Here is an 18,875-nt window from a genome sequence, read left to right as displayed (position 1 = left end):
TTAGTTTTTGCTTTTGCTTCTTCTTCATCTAGTCTTCCGAGGTCAAGTTCATGCTCTCTCAACTTTCCAAATAATGCCGCCATAGTCATTGTGTTGAGATTTTGTGACTCCGAGATTGCAGTCACCTTAGGTTGCCACGACCTGTCTAAAGACTTTAAGATTTTAATGTTTAGTTCATCAGTATCAAATGACTTACCTAGTCCAATGAGATGATTGACAATGTTGGTGAAGCATTTTTGAACGTCAGAAATTGTTTCTCCTTGCTTCATCCGGAACATTTCATATTCTTGAATTAGGGAATTCTTTCTTGCCCTCTTTACGTCATCTGTTCCTTCATGTGTTACTCTGAGCACGTCCCACATTTCTTGAGCAGTTTTGCAGACAGAAACCCTGTAGAACTCATCAACAGTCAATGCTGATGCAATAATATTCCGAGCTTTAACGTCATTCTGAAATCTTTTCTTTTCTTCAATGGTCCATTGACCACGGGGCTTTGGTTCCTGTATATTGTTAGTAGGAACAGAAGAACCAGATGCAATAACATCCCAAATTTCACAATCAATAGATTCAATAAATATTTGCATCCTTACCTTCCAGAATGCATAGTTCTCACCTGTGAATAGTGGGGGTCTATTGATTGATGCACCCTCTGCAAAGGTTTGATGTGATCCTGCCATTTGAATGACTATCAAAGCAAGCTCTGATGCCAATTGTTAGAACCGCTGCAGCGGAATTGTTAGCGTGGAATAACAAACCAAGAGGGTTTTTAATACGAACGTGTGCCTTTTAATTTCTACTCAATTAAACTTACCAAGCAAATAACAATGACAAATAAAGAGAGTAAAGTTGAGAGAAATTTGCACAGATGATTTTATCCTAGTTCAGATCACTAGGATCCTACGTCCAGTCGCTTATCTCAAACAAGATAAACCTTTTTCACTATCACAAAACAGTTACAAATATTAGTCACACAGAAAAACAATTTGTAACAGTTTAGAAATTACCACCTCTCTTGAAACCACAAGAGATGAACTTACACCTCCTTTGAATCTTCACAAAGGATGACCACCTCCTTCGAATGCTTCACGAAGGATGAATCTCTTCCAGACACTTCCTCAGACACACCAAGGATGAACAAGTTATTCCTCTGTCACCATAGTACCACTTCAGGACTTTGCAGACAAGAGTTTCCTTAGCTTCAGCAAATTCACAGAGTTCTCAAAGAATTCAGAGATCTTTAGCACAAGGGAAGAGTTGTTTATAAGAGAAAAAGTGAGCCAATTTATAGACTCAGCCTAATACCCTTCCATTCTTCGAAAACGGGCCATCTAACGCATTTAATCGATTAACATAAGTATTAATCGATTAAAATGAGTACAACGGCTAGTTTTTCAAATCTGAAATCCCCAACGGTCAGTGTTAATCGATTATTCTCAGGATTAATCGATTAGCTAATAAATTATTATACACTTTAATCGATTATTCCAGTGGCACTTGGGTTTTCAGGGCCAGCCTCGGTTTTAATCGATTAAAACTAGGTTTAATCGATTAAAACAAAATGAGGACGAAACTCAACAGCATTTAAATGTAAATTACAATAATCGGTCCTAATACATTTGTGAGTACTACTTCATCAACTTTGATTATTACAAAAGCTTTATAAAAATACATAAATCTTCAATTTGTCTTGACTTGTGCAACTCTATTCATCATCAAAACTTCATAGTTGATTTTTGCTAACAAATAATTATAAGACTTAATGCACTGGAAGACGTAATACATACCTAGGTGGGATGGCAAGCAGATATTTAAATGCGTCTAAATTGATGTCTTTAATATTCCTCATTTCAGCCTCCCATTGTTGTGGGTGTGTGGCTGTTGCTGCCCGCCACATGAGACGTTTAAGGTTTTTTCCAGGAAATTTTTTCTGAAGTTTGAATATAAATGCATAACACAAAATCTTTGTTCTACACCAGGTAGAAGATCTTGGATAGCTGGAAAAAGACCTTGACATATTCAAGATATTTTAATTAACATTTGTTTAATGAAGATATTCAGTTATATGTACAAGATATTGAACATTGACTGACCTTTTGTTGGTCTGAAATAAATGTGCATCCTGCACATACAGCTGCCCCACCAAGGTCCTCAATAAGGTGCTCCAAGAACCAAGTCCAGGAGTCTTTGTTTTCTACCTCAACAATAGCATATGCTATGGGCAACATTTGGTCGTTTCCATCTCTTCCCACTACTGTTAGTAACTCCCCTCCATACTTGCTTTTGAGAAAGCATCCATCCAAGCCAATAATAGGTCTACAACAAATGAAGCTATCCTTGCATGCCTTCAAGCATGCATAAAATCTTTGGAATATGACCTCACCATTACTGTTATCAACATTAATTTGTACTGTTGTACCTGGATTTGTTTTCAGCAGCTCATGACCATAATCGTGAAGTCTTCTATATTGATCTTTGAATGATCCTTCAACCTTATCTTTTGCCATTGCTCTTGCCCTAAAAGCCATATTTCTTGAAATTCCTACATTCCATTTCCTAGTAACTTTGTCCCTAATGTCCATGACCTTCATTGTAGGATTTTCTCTCACAGTTTTCTCCATCCTTTCACTCAACCACTTTGAAGTCATCAACTTTACATTGAAATCTCTACTACAGTTGTGAACATCAAACACTTTTCTCAGTTGCCATGCATTGACATCAGTCTTAAAGGAACAATACGCATACCATTTACAATTTCCTCTTCCACCCAAGCACTTCACAGAAATCCTTTTCTTGTCATTCTTAATAAATTTTAAACTTCTCCCATTACTTAGTGCATAAGTCCTTATGGCATCTGTGAATTCATTTTTCTCAGCAAAATAGGTTCCTACTTCCCATTTATAACCCACCAATGTTTTAGGCATAATAAAAGTGGGAAACCTTATCTTAGTGGACCCATCATTGTCCTCACTATCTGATCCACTAATCAACTCCTCTGATAGCCACTCATTGTCAGACAACCCACAGACATCATGAATAAATTCATTATTTGTTGATCGTTCAGACTCAAGTAATGCACTGGAAGCTTGTTCTCCCACATTTCCTTTAGAAGTCCCAATGTCACAATGCACGCTGACATCAATTAGACTTCCTTCACTCACATCTACATCTTCGTCCTCAGTCTCTGCCTCATGTACATCATCACCCTCACTGTCCTCTACATCATCATCCTCTCCTAAATCCTCTAGCTCAAAGTCATCTACATCATGTACCTCAGCTTCCTCTACATGATGGACCTCACCATCCTCAACCTCATGGACATCAACATCCTGACCATCACCCTCATGGGCATCACCCTCACCCTCAACCATTTTTGTACCAACATCACTATGATCCTCACCATCACCCTCATACCCATCACCTTCACCCTCATGGGCATCACCCTGACCCTCAACCATTTTTGTTCCTACTGTAGTATGATCCTCACCATCACCCTCATACCCATCACCTTCACCCTCATGGGCATCACCCTCACCCTCCACCATTTTTGTTCCTACTGTAGTATGATCCTCACCATCACCCTCATACCCATCACCTTCACCCTCATGGGCATCACCCTCACCCTCCACCATTTCTGTTCGAACTTCAGTATGGACCTCACCATCACCCTCACCCTCATGGGCATCCCCCTCACCCTCCACCATTTCTGTTCCAAGTTGACCATCACCAACAACCTCAACCTCCTCCACTTGTGTTGCAACATCACTTTCATCATCAACTTGACCACCAACCCAATCAATCATTTCCATTATTTCTGGTTCCATCATATTATGAACCACATACAGATGAACTTCATCATTTAGGCCCTGTTCTTTTGAGTGGATTTGAGAGGATGGATTTGAGGGGATTTGAGAGGATTTGAAGATAATTTTTTTTGTCGTTTATTTGAGTGAATTTGAAGGTAAATAAAAGTGAATTTGGAAATAATTTTTTTTAATTTGTCATGTCAATACAATTCTATACTAATTCTCACAAATTTTATTTCCAAATTCACTCTCATTTACCTCCAAATTCACTCAAATAAACGACAAAAAAAATTATCTTCAAATCCTCTCAAATCCCCTCAAATCCATCCTCTCAAATCCACTCAAAAGAACAGGGCATTAATCTAGCAATGTTCAACATGTGCATTGCACCCCTATCATCAGTTAATAATTCTAACCTATCTGGGTCCACAGACTAACCTCCTAAACCGCACCATAATTCTTTGATGTCCATATGACCTAATTCTTTGATTGAGGCTACTATGCCAAAATAGCTCCACAAGTCTGGATCACAAGACCATTCTACTCTCTCTCCTTCAAATTTTAACTTCCCATTATCATCACTGACAAAATTTCCACAATGGTGGACCACCACCTTAATACGTTCCTTATCCATATGAACAAGTTGCTTTTATAACATGTACATTATGGGGGTTAACAAATGTTTCGAATATTACAGTGCTACCACTACGAAAACACTCACTCACTAACTAAACACTCACACCGACACAGACAGGGGGACAGGGAACAAAGTAACATCCCCACTAACGAAACACTCACAGACAGGGGACCACTACAGCTGATAAACAATTCAAAAAAACAAAATTCGGGACCACAATGTCTAAACTACAATGTAACAATTCAACATGCAAAATGGGGACCACAAATCATTATAAAAATTGTTACAGACCAAGACAAAAACCCAATTGTCGAAGACGCACATGTTCGTAAAACCAAAATCACAGTTATGCGTTCAAACAGAAAACCAAAGACGAAACAAAATATCTTACCTTAGTCGCGTCAACTATCGGTTGGATTCTCTTCGTCTTCTTCAAGATTGGAGTTGTTGTTCGTCCTCCGCTTCGTCTCGCAACAACGAAATTAAATCCCCAATTCTCATTTCAAATCCCTAATTCTGATATACCTAAACTGAATAAAGGGTACTTATGCCACATCAGCACTATTTGTTTAATCAAAACAGTCCACGTAAGTCATCAACACACATCACCCCATTCTCTATGCTCCAGCTCATATCAATTTAACGCCGTCTCACACCACTTAACGGTTATGGTACAATGTGCTCATTTTTACAAAAAATATGATCCAATTGAGACAGATGAAAAAACGAGGACCGAACTGAGATTTCTATACAAACTTGAGGATCAAGGGAGGGTTTAAACCTAAAAATAAATATTATTTAATATTTTTAATATATTTTAAAATATTTATAAAATATTACCTTACGTAATAGTAATAATAACCTTTAGGATTGCTGGAATGAATATAACTTGTGAAATAAAGTGTTTTTGTACTATTTGATTAAAAAAATAATAAAAAGCATGTATGTGTATGTCTAATAGAATGTTATAAATAATTATAATTATAATCATTATTATTATTTATTATTATTATTATTATTATTATTATTATTATTATTAGTATTATTATATCTTCTCATTAGCGAAAAATATTCATGTATAAAAATCATTCATCTCACATTATCTTTTACTTTTATGAAAAATATTAAATATTATAGTGAAGGTGAAATAATGGATTCAAAATTTTGTTGGGGCTAACTATACATAGAAAATGGAACTGCTCACAGTTAAATTGTCTATTTTTGTGTGATTTTAATATGAATGGTGATTTTCAGGTTATTAATATTCAATTAAAAAATAAAGCTTATCTTTAACATTTAGCTTGTGAGTTTGTTTATGACAAAATGACTTGGACTGAAGTCATTCATATTCGATTTCTTAAATCTAAATATCAAAAGAATGTGTTCATTAAATCATCATTTGACATGGTATTAAGGATACATATGATATTATTCTTGAAAATACTTTTTGGGCATTAGGTAACGGTGACTGTATTAATTTTTAGAATGATTGATGGTGTTTTAACATTTACATATCTAGATTGGTTAGAATTCCATATTTTGACAGTTATAATATGTTGTTAGCTTGGATTGGACATGTACTCATTATCAAAGCTAATTTTGGTGGCGATAAATATTTAGTGCAAAAATACAACAACATTATTGTCTTGAGGGTGACATTGTTGCTTCTTAAGATTTGGTTCCTATGATTCAATATATTCCCGTGGTGTAGTTTGTGATGAAGATTGTAGTGCAACCTTGGGTCAAGTTTGTGGTGGAGCCTATGGTACAACCACTAGTGCAACCTCAGGTTCAGTCTGTGATTGAGTATGTGGTAGAGCCTATAGTGCAGCCGTCAGTGTAGCTTGAGGTTCAGCCCGTGCTACAGTTGTTGATGCAACTTGAGGTTCCATTTATGGTGAAACATATGGTATAGTATTTTGTGGTGCAACAATTCGTGATCTAGTCACCAATACAACCTATTATGGTTAAGTCTGTTGTGGTGTCCCTTGTTACTCAGTTACAACTTGTTATTATGGATCAACCTAATAATATTGTGTTGTGAATGGATCATTTTCTATTAATAATCTAGATGTTTTTAATGGAAGTGAACCATGGATTTTGATTCCTTAATTGATACGCATTCTCTAAAATATGTCTCTTTCAATATAATTAATTTGTAGGGCTTAAAACAACTTAATTCACATCATAGTAATTTTGAAACAATTCCTAATTATTTCATAGCTAAGGAAGCTCATCTCATGGAGAAATTTAAATTAGCTTTTATATTGATTGATATAGTTCATAAGAGGGAGATTCTAATAGTGAAACAGATGAGGAGATAATTCAAACTATAGAAAATCCTACAAGGGTAGATCACAAATGAAAATTAATATTAAATCTTTCAAAGCATAAACTTCTAATAAGCACTAATGTGTTTTAATAAATTGTGATTTCTGGGCAGAAGTTTTACATATTTGATACTATTAATCAGTTTATTTCATTTGTTGTCATGGTGAATGATTACACTCTACTTGTGATTATGGTGCTACTAATGAGTGAATGTAGAGTTCAAAATTTCTCATGTTCTTTGTGAAAGAAATCATTACGAGGATAAGTTAGTCATCTTGACTTTCATTCATTAGGAATAATATAAGTGATTTCCAAGTATTTATTTAAAATATTTTTAATAATTTCTTATTGATAAGGGCTTGATATTAGTGAATTTCAATGCTTAATTAGCACTTATCTTGTTTTGATTATGCATAAAAATTGTGATAATTACCCCAATTTTACTTGTTTTGTATACACAGTCCATTATCTTCACATTTTCTCTACATTTCAATTGTTTCTACATCTTCTCCTCCTTGAGCATTCAAACCTGCGGAGAAGGAGCGAAACTTAACACGAAGAGAGAATAGGCGTGGTGGCACAGAGAAAGTTCCTTTCCCCCATCTGTAGAACCCTAATTTTTTGGGAGAAAGAGGGTTTCCATGTGGTAGTCCCTCATTTGTTGAGTTCATTAATTGAAAATTGGTCAATGATGGTCAAACAGGGACTTATGTGGAATTTTGGAAAATTAAGGAGGGACGTGAATGGAATTTCAGATATGATTCAGTTGATATTCTAAAGATAATTAAGTTAATATCTATCAAATATTCTTTAAATCTGATTTAATCTAATGAATATTTAAAATATATAAGATATAAGATAAAAGATGTTATCAACAGAATATTCAAAGTCCAAGTCTCATTAAGCCTATATGAAGAGACCTAGGGGAGGCAGAAAAGATACTTCATTCATTCTCTTAGACTCCTCCATTTGGAAGCATTCATCCACCACTCCTCTCACTTTTATTCCATCATGTGTTTCACTCCATTCATGGAGGGCTAAGTTTCTAGGGCTATTCCATTGTAATTTCATTATGGATTCTGAAGTTAAGTTGAATTAATGCAAATTGTTTCTTTTGATTATTGATTTGAATTATTCTTCTTCTATGTCTTTCATCCCTCAATCATATTAAAAGTAATGATTTTTGCATCATAAGGTGTTTGAATCTACATGCATATTAATCATATGAATTCAAGAGTTTCTATGTTTGATTGAGAATCTACTTTGATTAAATTTTGGAACTTTCATATGATTAAACAAGTTTTTGCTATCAATTAAGAATGTACTTTGATTGGTAGTAATAATTTCAACTATAATTAATTGAGAATTTACTTTGATTAATTAGCTTTTAATTTGATTAGGAGATTTAAAAATAGACATAATTAAACATAATAAAATTTGATTGATAAAAAAATAATCTTTTAACACGCTTAATATGTCTTAGTTTTTATAAAACTAAAGCATATTATACCGATAACATTTTTGTAATTAAAGTGAATTTATCCGCCTCGGTTCAGTAGTAACCGAAGCCTGTACACTCGGTTATTTACAGAAACCAAGCATAAAACTCTACGACAAAGTCTACTGCTGCGGTCTTTTACGAAGCTATGCCATTGGACATTTTTGTTTCCGTTTTCCTTCTAACTGAGGCATATAGGTCAATCCATATTCACGATTTCTCGAGGTTTCTCTCCTACAGACCAACATTCTCCACTGCATCTCACTCAAGCCGCTTCAACATTCACCACCGAGATTTCCTTCTCACTGAACCAACCGCATCTACTTCTCGAGATCTCACCTATTACTCGCGAATCCAATCTCCTCGCGACCTTCAATCGTAAGCATATTTCCCACCTCTGTTAGGGTTCTCTTTGAAGCATATTTCCCCTTTTTCATCTTCCATGGCCATCTTCACGAAGCTCCATCGTCACAGATGGCGGCCTGTCTACTGTCATCGCCAAGCCCAACGACTACGGCGGCGAGTTCGCGGCAGAGGAGGTTGGAGATCTGTTCTTGGTAGCGAAGGATTTGTGTTGGGGTTCGAAGGAGGTAGAGAAAGGTTCGTTTTTGGAGGCGGAAAAGGACTTTGTGCGGCGTATCTCCGGGAGGGCGGGTGGGCAGAAGAGGGCTTTAAGGGCGGCGGCGGCGGTGGATGGAGGTTTGCGGGCAGTGGTGGGGCTTCCTCTCCCAACCGTGGCGACGGGCGCGATGGCGGAGCTCTTGCAGCGGTGGCGCACTCGCGACAAAGGAGCAATTTAGTGATCCCTCTGTCTCGTGATCTGCTGTCGTGGTGGCGCCTCCGTCGCAGTGACTGTCCGGTGATGCTGCAGGGAGAAAGCTACAGTGCTGGTTGCATCTGTAGGGGTTACAGGGATGGATTGTTGGGATTGGGTTCCTGTTGGCATCTCAGAGCTGATAAGATTAATCTCAAGAGTTTGGATGCCCAGCTTCTTTTATTCTGGATGATTTTTTTCCACTTCTTAGATGCCCAGTTTGGATGCCCAACTTCTTTTATTTCCACTTCTTTTATTTACTTTATTGTGGATGATTTTTTTTCTTTTTTTTGTCTAACAGGGTGGTGTGGAGTAGCATCTGGAGAACAAAGATATTGTAGTCCATGGAATTATTTTTAGTGTGTCAGAGGTGGACAAGTGGCAGAGGATGTAGAAAATAGAAGTATTCTATAAAGGAATTGTTGCTTCTGACATGTAAGCATATGATATAATTTTGTATTGTATATATAGTTCATATACTCCTTTTCCTCTATTGAAAACAAATACGTTAGCTTAATGGCATCATGTGTCCGATCTCTTCTGATTATTCAGTGTTGTTGATATATATGTTGGGCATTGTTGGTTGTTAGATTTGATTTCCAAATTATTGATTGTTAGGTTTGATTTCCAAATTATTGGTTGTTAGGTTTGATTTCCAAATTATTGGTGTAGTGTGGTAGCTTTCTGTCATCTGTAGGGTGTTGTTCACCAGGGTGTTGTTTACCGTGATCTCAGCTAGAGGTAACTAGCTCATAAATATTTGGTCTAAATATTTGCTGCTCAGATATTCACACTACACCAAATATTGCTTCAGAATGGAGCTCACCTAAGTATGCAACTCCTTATATGATGAGTGGGTGTCCTCGTGTGTTCTGCAGTTTTGTGAGGTGAATCCCGTCAAAACTGGTTCTACTCTATAACAATGTTTAGCCACACCCTTCTTGAGTAGTTAATTTCACATTTTTATGCACAATTAATGCTTACTGGTTTGTCTTCTCTGATATTGCAGCACTCGGGTTTACATGGTGGTGACCCAGGGGATGCTGTTTGTATGGAGAATGGGGAGACCATTTCACAATGGTGGAAGCTTTACTTCTTGAAGTTTGGGGTAAGACGTAGCTCTCATGCAATTTTTTTGTTGATGTTTCTTGATATATAATGTATGCTCTTGTGTTTTCGAGATGGGTGTTTCTACTTTATCTTTTGCTTACTATTTAGGAATTTATCAACTTCTTGTTCCGAGTGTTGATGCTTTCCTTTAAGTTTATCCATTGAGCATGGAATCATAGATTTGTTTTCCACTCTTTAAGTTTATTCAGGATTTGAGGATGTCATGTTCTGGTCCCTAATGCAGATATTTGTAAAGAGATTGTTGAACAAAGATTATCAGAAAAGGCTAACTACAGCTCAGGCTCTCAGTATGTGCTCCATTTCCCATAGGTTGTGTAGCATTAACTTCTGCATTTTATAATCCTATGAATTCTTGCTCATAGCTTGATTTTATGCACAGGTCATCCATGGCTGACGAGTCATTGTGATGATGTGAAGATACCTTTTGATATGATAATCCACAAGCTTGTTAAAAGCTTATATACGCTCATCTTCTTTACGCAAATCAGTTATGGAAGTATATTGGATAGGACACAACAAAATACAATGTGTAAGCATTACATTTTTTTTATAAAATTAGGATACAGTGACTATATATTAAATAAGATATACTTATATATTAATTCTATTAATTTATTTTGCATGATTTCTTGCTTTTCTTAATATAGCTTATATTTATAATGGTATGTTGTTATCATGATGTTACTGCTAGTCTTTTGTCACTTGAAAGTTCTGTTAAAAAACATAACCACAATCAAAATGAAATAAGTTTTATTCAAATTATGATAATGATCCCTTTATTATGCAAGGGAAAATGTAAAATAAATTATTTTTCGAGTACATTCAAGCCTAATATAAATGCAATCATATAATATGGGTCTGATATGAACATGTTGCCAATTTTGAAGTGTCGGTGCATAGCTTCTTACTCCAATATTTTTATTTTTATTTTCACCTTTTATCACTTTGCTAAACATCCAATATTAATTCCGTGTAATATTGGCTAATTTTTTTTATTGAATTTTTCAATATACTACCTCGGTTCAACCGAGGCGAAAAGTCCTTTAAAAAAAAAAAGACAAAATCTTATTGCCTCGGTTACTTTTGAACTGAGGTAAAATCTTACTCCTATTGTCGCGGTCCACAATCGAGGTAAAAAGAGATAGACTTTTTGCCTCGCTTGTATATGTCTCGATTCTAGAACCGTTGTCTATGAGTGAAAATAACCGATGTTGTTTTCCTTGATTGTACTAGTGTGAGAATGTACTTGGGTTGAATTCATTGTGAATAATCTAGGAAGGTCTTGCACTTGATTGAGAATCTACTTTGGTTAACTGCATGATCGCCTTAAATTAATTAAGAATGTACTTTAATTAATTTGAAACTTGAACAATGATCTGTGGATCATAGATGATAAATCTATCTTGGAAAAGCAGTGGAATTAGCCTATTTCATCATCACTGTTTTTAAGTTTCTTATTTGTTCTTTAAACATTCTCCAAACATCACTTTTATTCTTGAGCATTGCATTGCACTCATAAGTTTCAAATATTGAAAGACAATTTCGTATTCGTTGGGAGACGACTCAAAGTTACTTTAATCTTATCTACTTTCTTAAATACTACTTGGCAATACTGAAGTTGTCTTAAAAAGTAGTATTATTTTGATAGCTTCAACGACAACGTATCAATTACCAATCAAACATCATCAATTCCAGTACCTATTTTCAAAGGAGAAAATTATGATTTTTGGAGTGTTAAAATGAAGACATTCTTCCGCTCTCAAGATTTATGAGATATCATAGAAGAGGGATTCATTATTCCAAAAGACACCTATACTCTTTTTGCAGCTCAAAAGAAGGAGTTGAAGGAAAATAAGCAAAAGGATTCAAGGGCTTTATTTGCTCTTTAACAAGTAGTTGATGACACAATTTTTCCAAGGATAATTGGTGCCACAAATACAAAGCAAGCTTGGAACATATTACAAGAGGAGTTTCGAAAGTGATGAGGTACGCAATGTTAAACTTCATTCTCTAAGACGAGAGTTTGAATTAATAAGAATAAAGGAATATGAGACCATTAAAGACTACTATTCTAGAATAAAAGAAATAATTAGTCAGATGAGAGCCTATGGGAAAAATATTCTTGACAAAAAAATTGTTGAGAAAATTTTAATTTATATTTCCAAAAATATGATGCAATCGCAACCACGATTAAACAAACAAATGATTTGGCTACATTGTCAGTAACATAACTAATGGGATCTGTTGAAGCTTATGAACAAAGATTTAAAAGGCATGAAGAAGACTCGGTTGAAAATGTCTTTCAATCAAAACTAAAATTGCAGTCTCAGAATAAAGAATACGAAGGAAATAAAAGTAGAGGAGAAATGCCTAGAAATAAAGAAAATTCTAGAAGTTTCTCTATGGCTCGTCAAGGAAAATATCTTCCATGTGGCATCTGTAAAAAGACAAGTCACTTGGAAAAATATTGTTGGCATCATGGAAAACCTCAATGTCACTATTGCAAGAAATTTGGTCACGTAGAGAAATATTGTCATAATAAAAATAAGCATTAAGCAAACTTTGCGGAAGAAGATAATCAGGAGAAACTCTTATTCTATGCCAATCAAGAATCTCATAGTGGATATGGGAGTTGGTACTTGGATAGTGGATGCAGCAATCACATGGCAAAAGATCAAAGTATCTTCAAAGACATTGATAAGTCTGTCAATGTAAAAGTTCGGCTACGAAATGACACAATAGTGAAGTCTTAAGGCAAAGGAACTGTCATGGTGGAGACAAAGAAAGGTATGAAATTCATCAAGGGATTTTTACTAGTTCCCAGTCTTAAAGAGAATCTTTTAAATATTGGCCAAATGATGGAGAATGAATATTCTCTTCTTTTTTAGAAAGGTACATGCAAAATATATGACAGTAAAGTGATAGAAATTGACCAAGTAAAAATGGAGAAGAGATATAGAAGCTTTCCTATAAGCTTTAAACCTGGAACTAATATTACCATGAAGGTAGAAGTTGATGACTCATGGCTTTGGCATAAGAGATTTGGCCAATTCAACACACATGCCTTAAAGCTTCTATATTAGAAAAACATGATGAGAGAACTTCCCTGCTTAAAGGAGAAGAATGAATCATGTGAAGGATGTCTCCTCGGCAAACAACATCGATTACCATTCTCGACAGACAACGCATGGAGAGCAAAAGACTTATTGGAGTTGATTCATACTAATGTTTGTGGGCTGCTGAGGACACCTTCAAATCACAACAACAGGTATTTCATCCTCTTCATTGATGACTTCTCTAGAATGACATGAGTCTATTTCTTAAAGGCAAAGTCAGACGTCTTCAGCATATTCAAGAAATTCAAGGCCCTTGTCGAGAAGCAAGGTGGAAAACAAATAAAAGTACTTACAAGCGATCATGGCAAGGAGTACACATCTCGCGAGTTTGACAAATTCTATGAAGATGAAGGCATAAAGTGACAACTTACAATTGCATATACTCCACAACAAAATGGCGTGTTAGAGAGAAAGAATCGCACAGTTATGGAGATGGCAAGATCAATGCTAAAAGAGAAAAGTATGCCTAACACTTTTTGGGCTGAAGCAGTCTACACTGCAGTTTACATTCTAAACAGATGTCCAACTAAGGGAGTCCAAGACAAGACTTCTATTGAAGCTTGGAGTGGAAGAAAGTCATCAACTAAACACCTACGAGTATTTGTCACTATACGAGGAATATTCTTGGGATATAGCACACAGTCAAAAGGCGATCGAGTCTACAACCCACAAATGAAAAAACTCATCATCAGTCAAGATGTTGAAGTTGATGAAAATGCTTCTTGGAATTGGGAAGAAGAAAAACTTGTTAAAAGCAACATTTTACTTGCAATAAAAAGCAACATTTTACTTGTAGTGAAAAAGAAACATTTTACTTCCACAACAACAAGATTATTCACCTAAATCTAGTCCAAGAAGAATAAGATATTTGGTAAACATATACGAAACTTGCAATATGACCATGATTAAGCCTATCTGTTATGAAGAAGCATCAAAGCAAAAACTATGGTCAAGGTAATGAAGGAAGAAGATGAAATTGAAGACATGTTACCAAGACCAAGATTTGACTACTGCGTACAATGCTTGGAGTTACTGAATTTGCATTAAGGAGGGGTATTAAAGTGTAATGCAAATTCTAGAAAAATGTAGAAGCTCCGTAGATAGAAGAATTGAAATTTAATGCAAGTTCTAAAATATTGTAAAAAAGCCTAGGATAGGAAGAAAAATCAAGAATATTCTACATAGGTAAAAATCTAGATCATTCCACATAAGTTATGGCCAGCATGTTCTAGAATAATCTATGGGTCTATAAATACCCATGAACTCTACCATTTGATGCATGTAGATAACATCTACCATTAGTAAGCCAACATCTACTACAGCTAAAGATAACTACAACACTTTTTCCAACTACTATTTCCATAGCCCACTATCTTCACATTTCAACTGTTATTTTCATGCTTAAATTTGATACTAAAAGAAACCTTTAACACTTAGAAACTAGCTTGAAATCATGCTTTTGGTTATATTTTTAAAAATAAGAGAGTTGGACAGGTTTATGCTTGATTTCAGTGTTTTATGCAGGTTTTAAGGTGAATTTGGTGAAAGAAGTGAAGAAGGATAGAGATGGAATCAGAAAAGACATCAAAAAGTGCAAAAGGAGAAGCCACAACTACCGCTCAACGGCAGTTTACCGCTGAGCGACACTCAGGAACCCACGTTGGCTCCGCTTAGGGGTGAAAAGGCCGCTGAGGGGAGGAAAACAACTCACGCACTTACCGCTGAGCGACACTATTTTGGGCTTGGGCCTAATTTTCTGTAATTTTACGAATAGTATATAAGCTTTAGGTGTTCCTAGGGTTTGTATCTTTGGCTGAGACGAAGCAAACACTCACTTTTCCACCCCTTGAAGGAAGATCTTGGATGCTTATGCTACCTTCTCATCTTTCTAGGGTTTTATCTTTCATTCTTTCATTATTGTTCATCTAGATTCACCATGAATATGGTGAACTAAACCTTGTATTGTTGTTGGGAAATCAATGTATTCTTGTGAAACTCTCATATATGGAATTAATGTTTTAACATCTTACTTTAAGATACATGCTTTCTTTCATCATTAGTTAGGGTTTTTCCTCTTTGCTTAATGCTTGCTATGTTTAACTCATTCATTGCTTTGATTATTGATTTTGTCGATATGGGAACGTACGGGGAGATCTAGATCCGGGGAATTTCTCCCAATAGCATATTGGTTACCTTTAAGCTTCTGCACTTCAGAATTAATTACTAGGAATTCTAGGAATTGTATGAACTCGTAATTAAGGATAGACCTTCTTTACAAGGTAATTTAGAAAGTGACATTAACATTGATGAAAAGATTGATGAATTCCTAAAAGTATATGAGAGTGGATAAGATGAAATTGATAACCCCAACAACATACTCATCCATATCATTCATTACGTGTTTGTTTTACTCTTTTTGCCATTGATCAAACTCATGCATACATGTTTAATTACCGTCTTTTGCATTTAAAACCTAAAATCAATTGTTTACAAGTCTTAAATAATCAACAAATTAGATAACTAACTAGGTCGTGAGTCCTTTGGGAAAACGATACTTGGTCTTACCTAGTTTTATTACTTGATACGATTCGGTCACACTTGCCGATTGTTAAACAAGTTTGTGGCGCCGTTTTCGGTGTTCATAAATTTGTCATCAATAACATCTACCATTAGTAAGCCAACATCTACTACAGCTAAAGATAACTACAACACTTTTTCCAACTACTATTTCCATAGCCCACTATCTTCACATTTTCTCCACATTTCAACTATCTCTACATTTTCTCTATCCTATCAACTATTCCTTTCACAACCTCAAAATACTAACACAAAGTGCACCTTGGTAACAATTTCATGGTTTCTCTTGCCTGTTTTTGTCTATTTTAGGCGTTGATTTACCTTCTTTTATCATTCTTTATCGTTCTTTATTATTTCCTTTCTCTTATGATTTGTTCATTTCTTTTCTTTGGCTAGTTCTTCTCTCTTATCTGTTTCAAAGACTGGGCAAATTTGGCAAATTTCGCTGCACCCTCTTGAAATTACCAAATCTCAAAAATAAATATAGGCATTGATAGTAAAATGTGTGGTGGGTTTTGTGGTGGTGGTTGGGTGCTTAGTATTGGTGTTTCATGGTAGTTGTCAATGGTGGTAAGAGGTGATGTTTGTGCATTTTGTGAGTTTTTGTCTAGTGTTTTTTAGTTTTAGTTTTGAATTGTGCTGTATAGAGACTTCTCGAATTACAGAATCAAAACTTTAAATATATGCTTAATACAATTATTGGTCCCAATTTTGGTTGGCTATGTTCTAAATGGTCCCAATTTTTTTTTCTGTTTAATGTACTCCTAAAGATCGTAATTTGTGTTCAATTTAGTCCTTTTTGCAAACGTCGTTTAAATTGGTAAAGACCATTGCTCCAGTTGTGCAAAATCCAAATGAGATGGCATTTAACTATTGCCACATCACCAAAATTAGAGTCTTCGTGGCAGCCCCTTTACCACCCGAAAATTAGGGTTCTACATTTGGGCGAAACTTTCCTGCGCCTGCACTGCGAGAAGAAGGAAAACGCTGCTCGCGATTTTGCTTCAATGGAGGATCATTTTGTGAATTGTGCAGATCATGGTAGCATGAAGAAGACGAACCTAGTTGTGTAAGAAAGCACTCATGGTGGCTGGTGGAGGCAAGCAGCGACGCGATTCTAGGTTTCATTGATTTCGAATCTTTATGGATTTCGTTGTGGTTCTCTGTAGGTTGGAGAAGATGATGACCCTGGAGCTTTGCGCGATGGCGGCAAGGATTGTCGCGTTGACGATGAAGCTCTCGATTTGGATGATTCATGGCTGATGCGCGAGAATGAACATTCGAATGGAGTTCGAGATAAGGGTGGCTTGCGGCATTATTGACAGTGAACGGTTTGGGTGGTGCGATTCAACTTTCTCTGTTTCTGGGTGCTTGTGTTTGATTTGCAGGTACGATATGATTGCAGCGATGTCTTGAGAAAATCCTATGATGGTGGAGACGCGGAGGTGATCTAGGTAGCGCGACGGCCTGAGGAGAGTTTCGTGAGATTTGGGGGAGTTCGTGACTTTGATGGTGGTGGCCATGGAGGTTGTGCGTGATGGTTTTCATGGTTCTCTGTAGGCACGGCTTCACGGCGGCATGGTGACTTTGGACGATCTCTGCGGCGGCGGTGGCGTTAGGGTTCGGTTGAAGAAGATGGTGACGTGGCAGTAGTTAAATGCCATCTCATTTGGGATTTGCACAACTGGAGCAATGGTCGTTAACGATTTAAACAACGTTTACAAAAAGAACTGAATTGAACACAAATACGCTCTTTAGGACTACATTGAACAGCAAAAAAATGGGGAGCATTTCGAATATAACCAACCAAAATTGGGACCACTAATAGTATTAAGCCTTAAATATATATTTTTTTAAAATTTTGAAATGTACAATCATAATACAAAATGATGATTTTATAATGTATAATTTAAAATATAATTTATATTTTAGATTATACATTCTAAAATATAAAATTAGTGATTTTTTCAAACATTGTAATCTTTAATCTATGTAATTGTAGAGTGTAAGGTATTAAGTTGCTTTGTAATCACTATACAAAATAAATTTAGCAATGATTGTTGTATCTAGAGATGGAATCCCAATTTTGGACCAGTACATACGATGAAGTATATTAGTGGCTAGATATGGAAGAATACGATATAATGAAGTTTGTTAAGGTGAAATTAGTGTCGTCAAAATGGGTTGAAACCCGTGAGCCAACCCGGCTCACCACGGGTTTGAGCCAGGTTGGGTTGGAAAAAAATGTAAAATTTTTTATGCGAGTCAATTTTGACCCGGCTCACGAAGAACCCGGCTCACACGGGTTGAACCCGTGGTGGGTCGGGTTGGCTCACCAACCCACTTATTTTTTTTAATTAAATCAAATTAATTAAATTAATTATTCAAATCCTATTTTTTTATTGAAATCAAATTAATTAAATTAATTATTCAAAATGCATAACCTTTACTTAGCAATAGAGTCTTTCGCGTTACTGTCTTTCCAAAAGTTCTCCTCTGCAAATAGAACTCTAAGATTATAGGTTGAATAATATTATAGATAGAGATAAAGAAGAAAATGCTTCAAGAGAGCATAATATTGTGGATTTATCCATCCATGACTCCAATTTAATATTTGGATAATATTATCGATTGGATAACTCAGGAATATATCATTTGTTTTATCTTGTTTTTAGACCTATCTACAAGCATGACAATTTTATCTTGTGCTATACATTTTTGTTAATGACTATATGTAGTTTCTTGGTCAAACAGTTGTGTATGTCTCATTAAACTAAATTGACAAAATTTTATGCTTGATAGCTTAGAATATATATAACAATATATTTCTTTTATTTCATTTTCTTTTATATCAATTGGTCTAATTATTACTATTTCAATTTGATCAAAGTAATATGTTATAAGAATCTCAAAAGAGGATGGTGAAAAAAAAGTTAATTTAGTGAACCAATAAGCCAACCCGTTTAAC

General features: G+C 35.6%; 2 protein-coding genes across 14 annotated transcripts; one reads left to right on the top strand and one right to left on the bottom strand.

The window, feature by feature from the left end:
* Nucleotides 1-1,756: 1,756 nt before the first annotated feature.
* LOC128197910 (uncharacterized) lies at nt 1,757-3,806 on the bottom strand. Its single transcript, XM_052880761.1, has 2 exons — nt 2,091-3,806; nt 1,757-1,927 (listed from the first exon to the last, which is right to left on the bottom strand). The coding sequence occupies exons 1-2, from the start codon at nt 3,804-3,806 to the stop codon at nt 1,757-1,759; spliced, it is 1,887 nt and encodes a 628-aa protein (XP_052736721.1).
* A 4,554-nt stretch (nt 3,807-8,360) lies between these two features.
* Nucleotides 8,361-15,331, top strand: LOC108337099 (CDPK-related kinase 6). 13 transcript variants are annotated; one of them, XR_008250460.1, is made up of 7 exons: nt 8,362-8,647; nt 8,744-9,301; nt 9,385-9,518; nt 9,898-9,970; nt 10,093-10,191; nt 10,438-10,501; nt 10,594-10,839. XR_008250460.1 is itself a non-coding variant. In XM_017573551.2 (7 exons), the coding sequence occupies exons 1-2, from the start codon at nt 8,418-8,420 to the stop codon at nt 9,441-9,443; spliced, it is 930 nt and encodes a 309-aa protein (XP_017429040.1). In that variant the 5' UTR covers nt 8,365-8,417; the 3' UTR covers nt 9,444-9,518; nt 9,756-9,824; nt 9,898-9,970; nt 10,093-10,191; nt 10,438-10,501; nt 10,594-10,839. The 13 variants fall into 13 exon arrangements, 10 of the variants coding, with proteins under 10 accessions (XP_052736239.1, XP_052736238.1, XP_017429040.1 ...); XM_017573551.2 differs by adding an exon at nt 9,756-9,824 and having other exon boundaries at nt 8,365-8,647; nt 8,744-9,518; XM_017573550.2 differs by adding an exon at nt 9,730-9,824 and having other exon boundaries at nt 8,365-8,647; nt 8,744-9,518.
* Nucleotides 15,332-18,875: the final 3,544 nt, after the last annotated feature.

The sequence above is a fragment of the Vigna angularis genome, chromosome 7, assembly GCF_016808095.1.
Source record: "Vigna angularis cultivar LongXiaoDou No.4 chromosome 7, ASM1680809v1, whole genome shotgun sequence".
NCBI classification, from domain to species: Eukaryota; Viridiplantae; Streptophyta; class Magnoliopsida; order Fabales; family Fabaceae; genus Vigna; species Vigna angularis.
This window is presented reverse-complemented; position numbering and strand designations above follow the sequence as displayed.

Excerpts from the sequence above, each read along its gene's own strand:
- LOC128197910 (XM_052880761.1), bottom strand. The coding sequence starts at position 3,806 with ATGGAAATGATTGATTGGGTTGGTGGTCAAGTTGATGATGAAAGTGAT. Across the intron at positions 1,928-2,090 it reads TTATTTCAGACCAACAAAAG|AAAAAATTTCCTGGAAAAAA; the intron begins GTCAGTCAATGT and ends TTCAAACTTCAG.
- LOC108337099 (XM_052880275.1), top strand. The coding sequence starts at position 8,418 with ATGCCATTGGACATTTTTGTTTCCGTTTTCCTTCTAACTGAGGCATAT. Across the intron at positions 8,648-8,743 it reads TCTCCTCGCGACCTTCAATC|ATGGCGGCCTGTCTACTGTC; the intron begins GTAAGCATATTT and ends CCATCGTCACAG.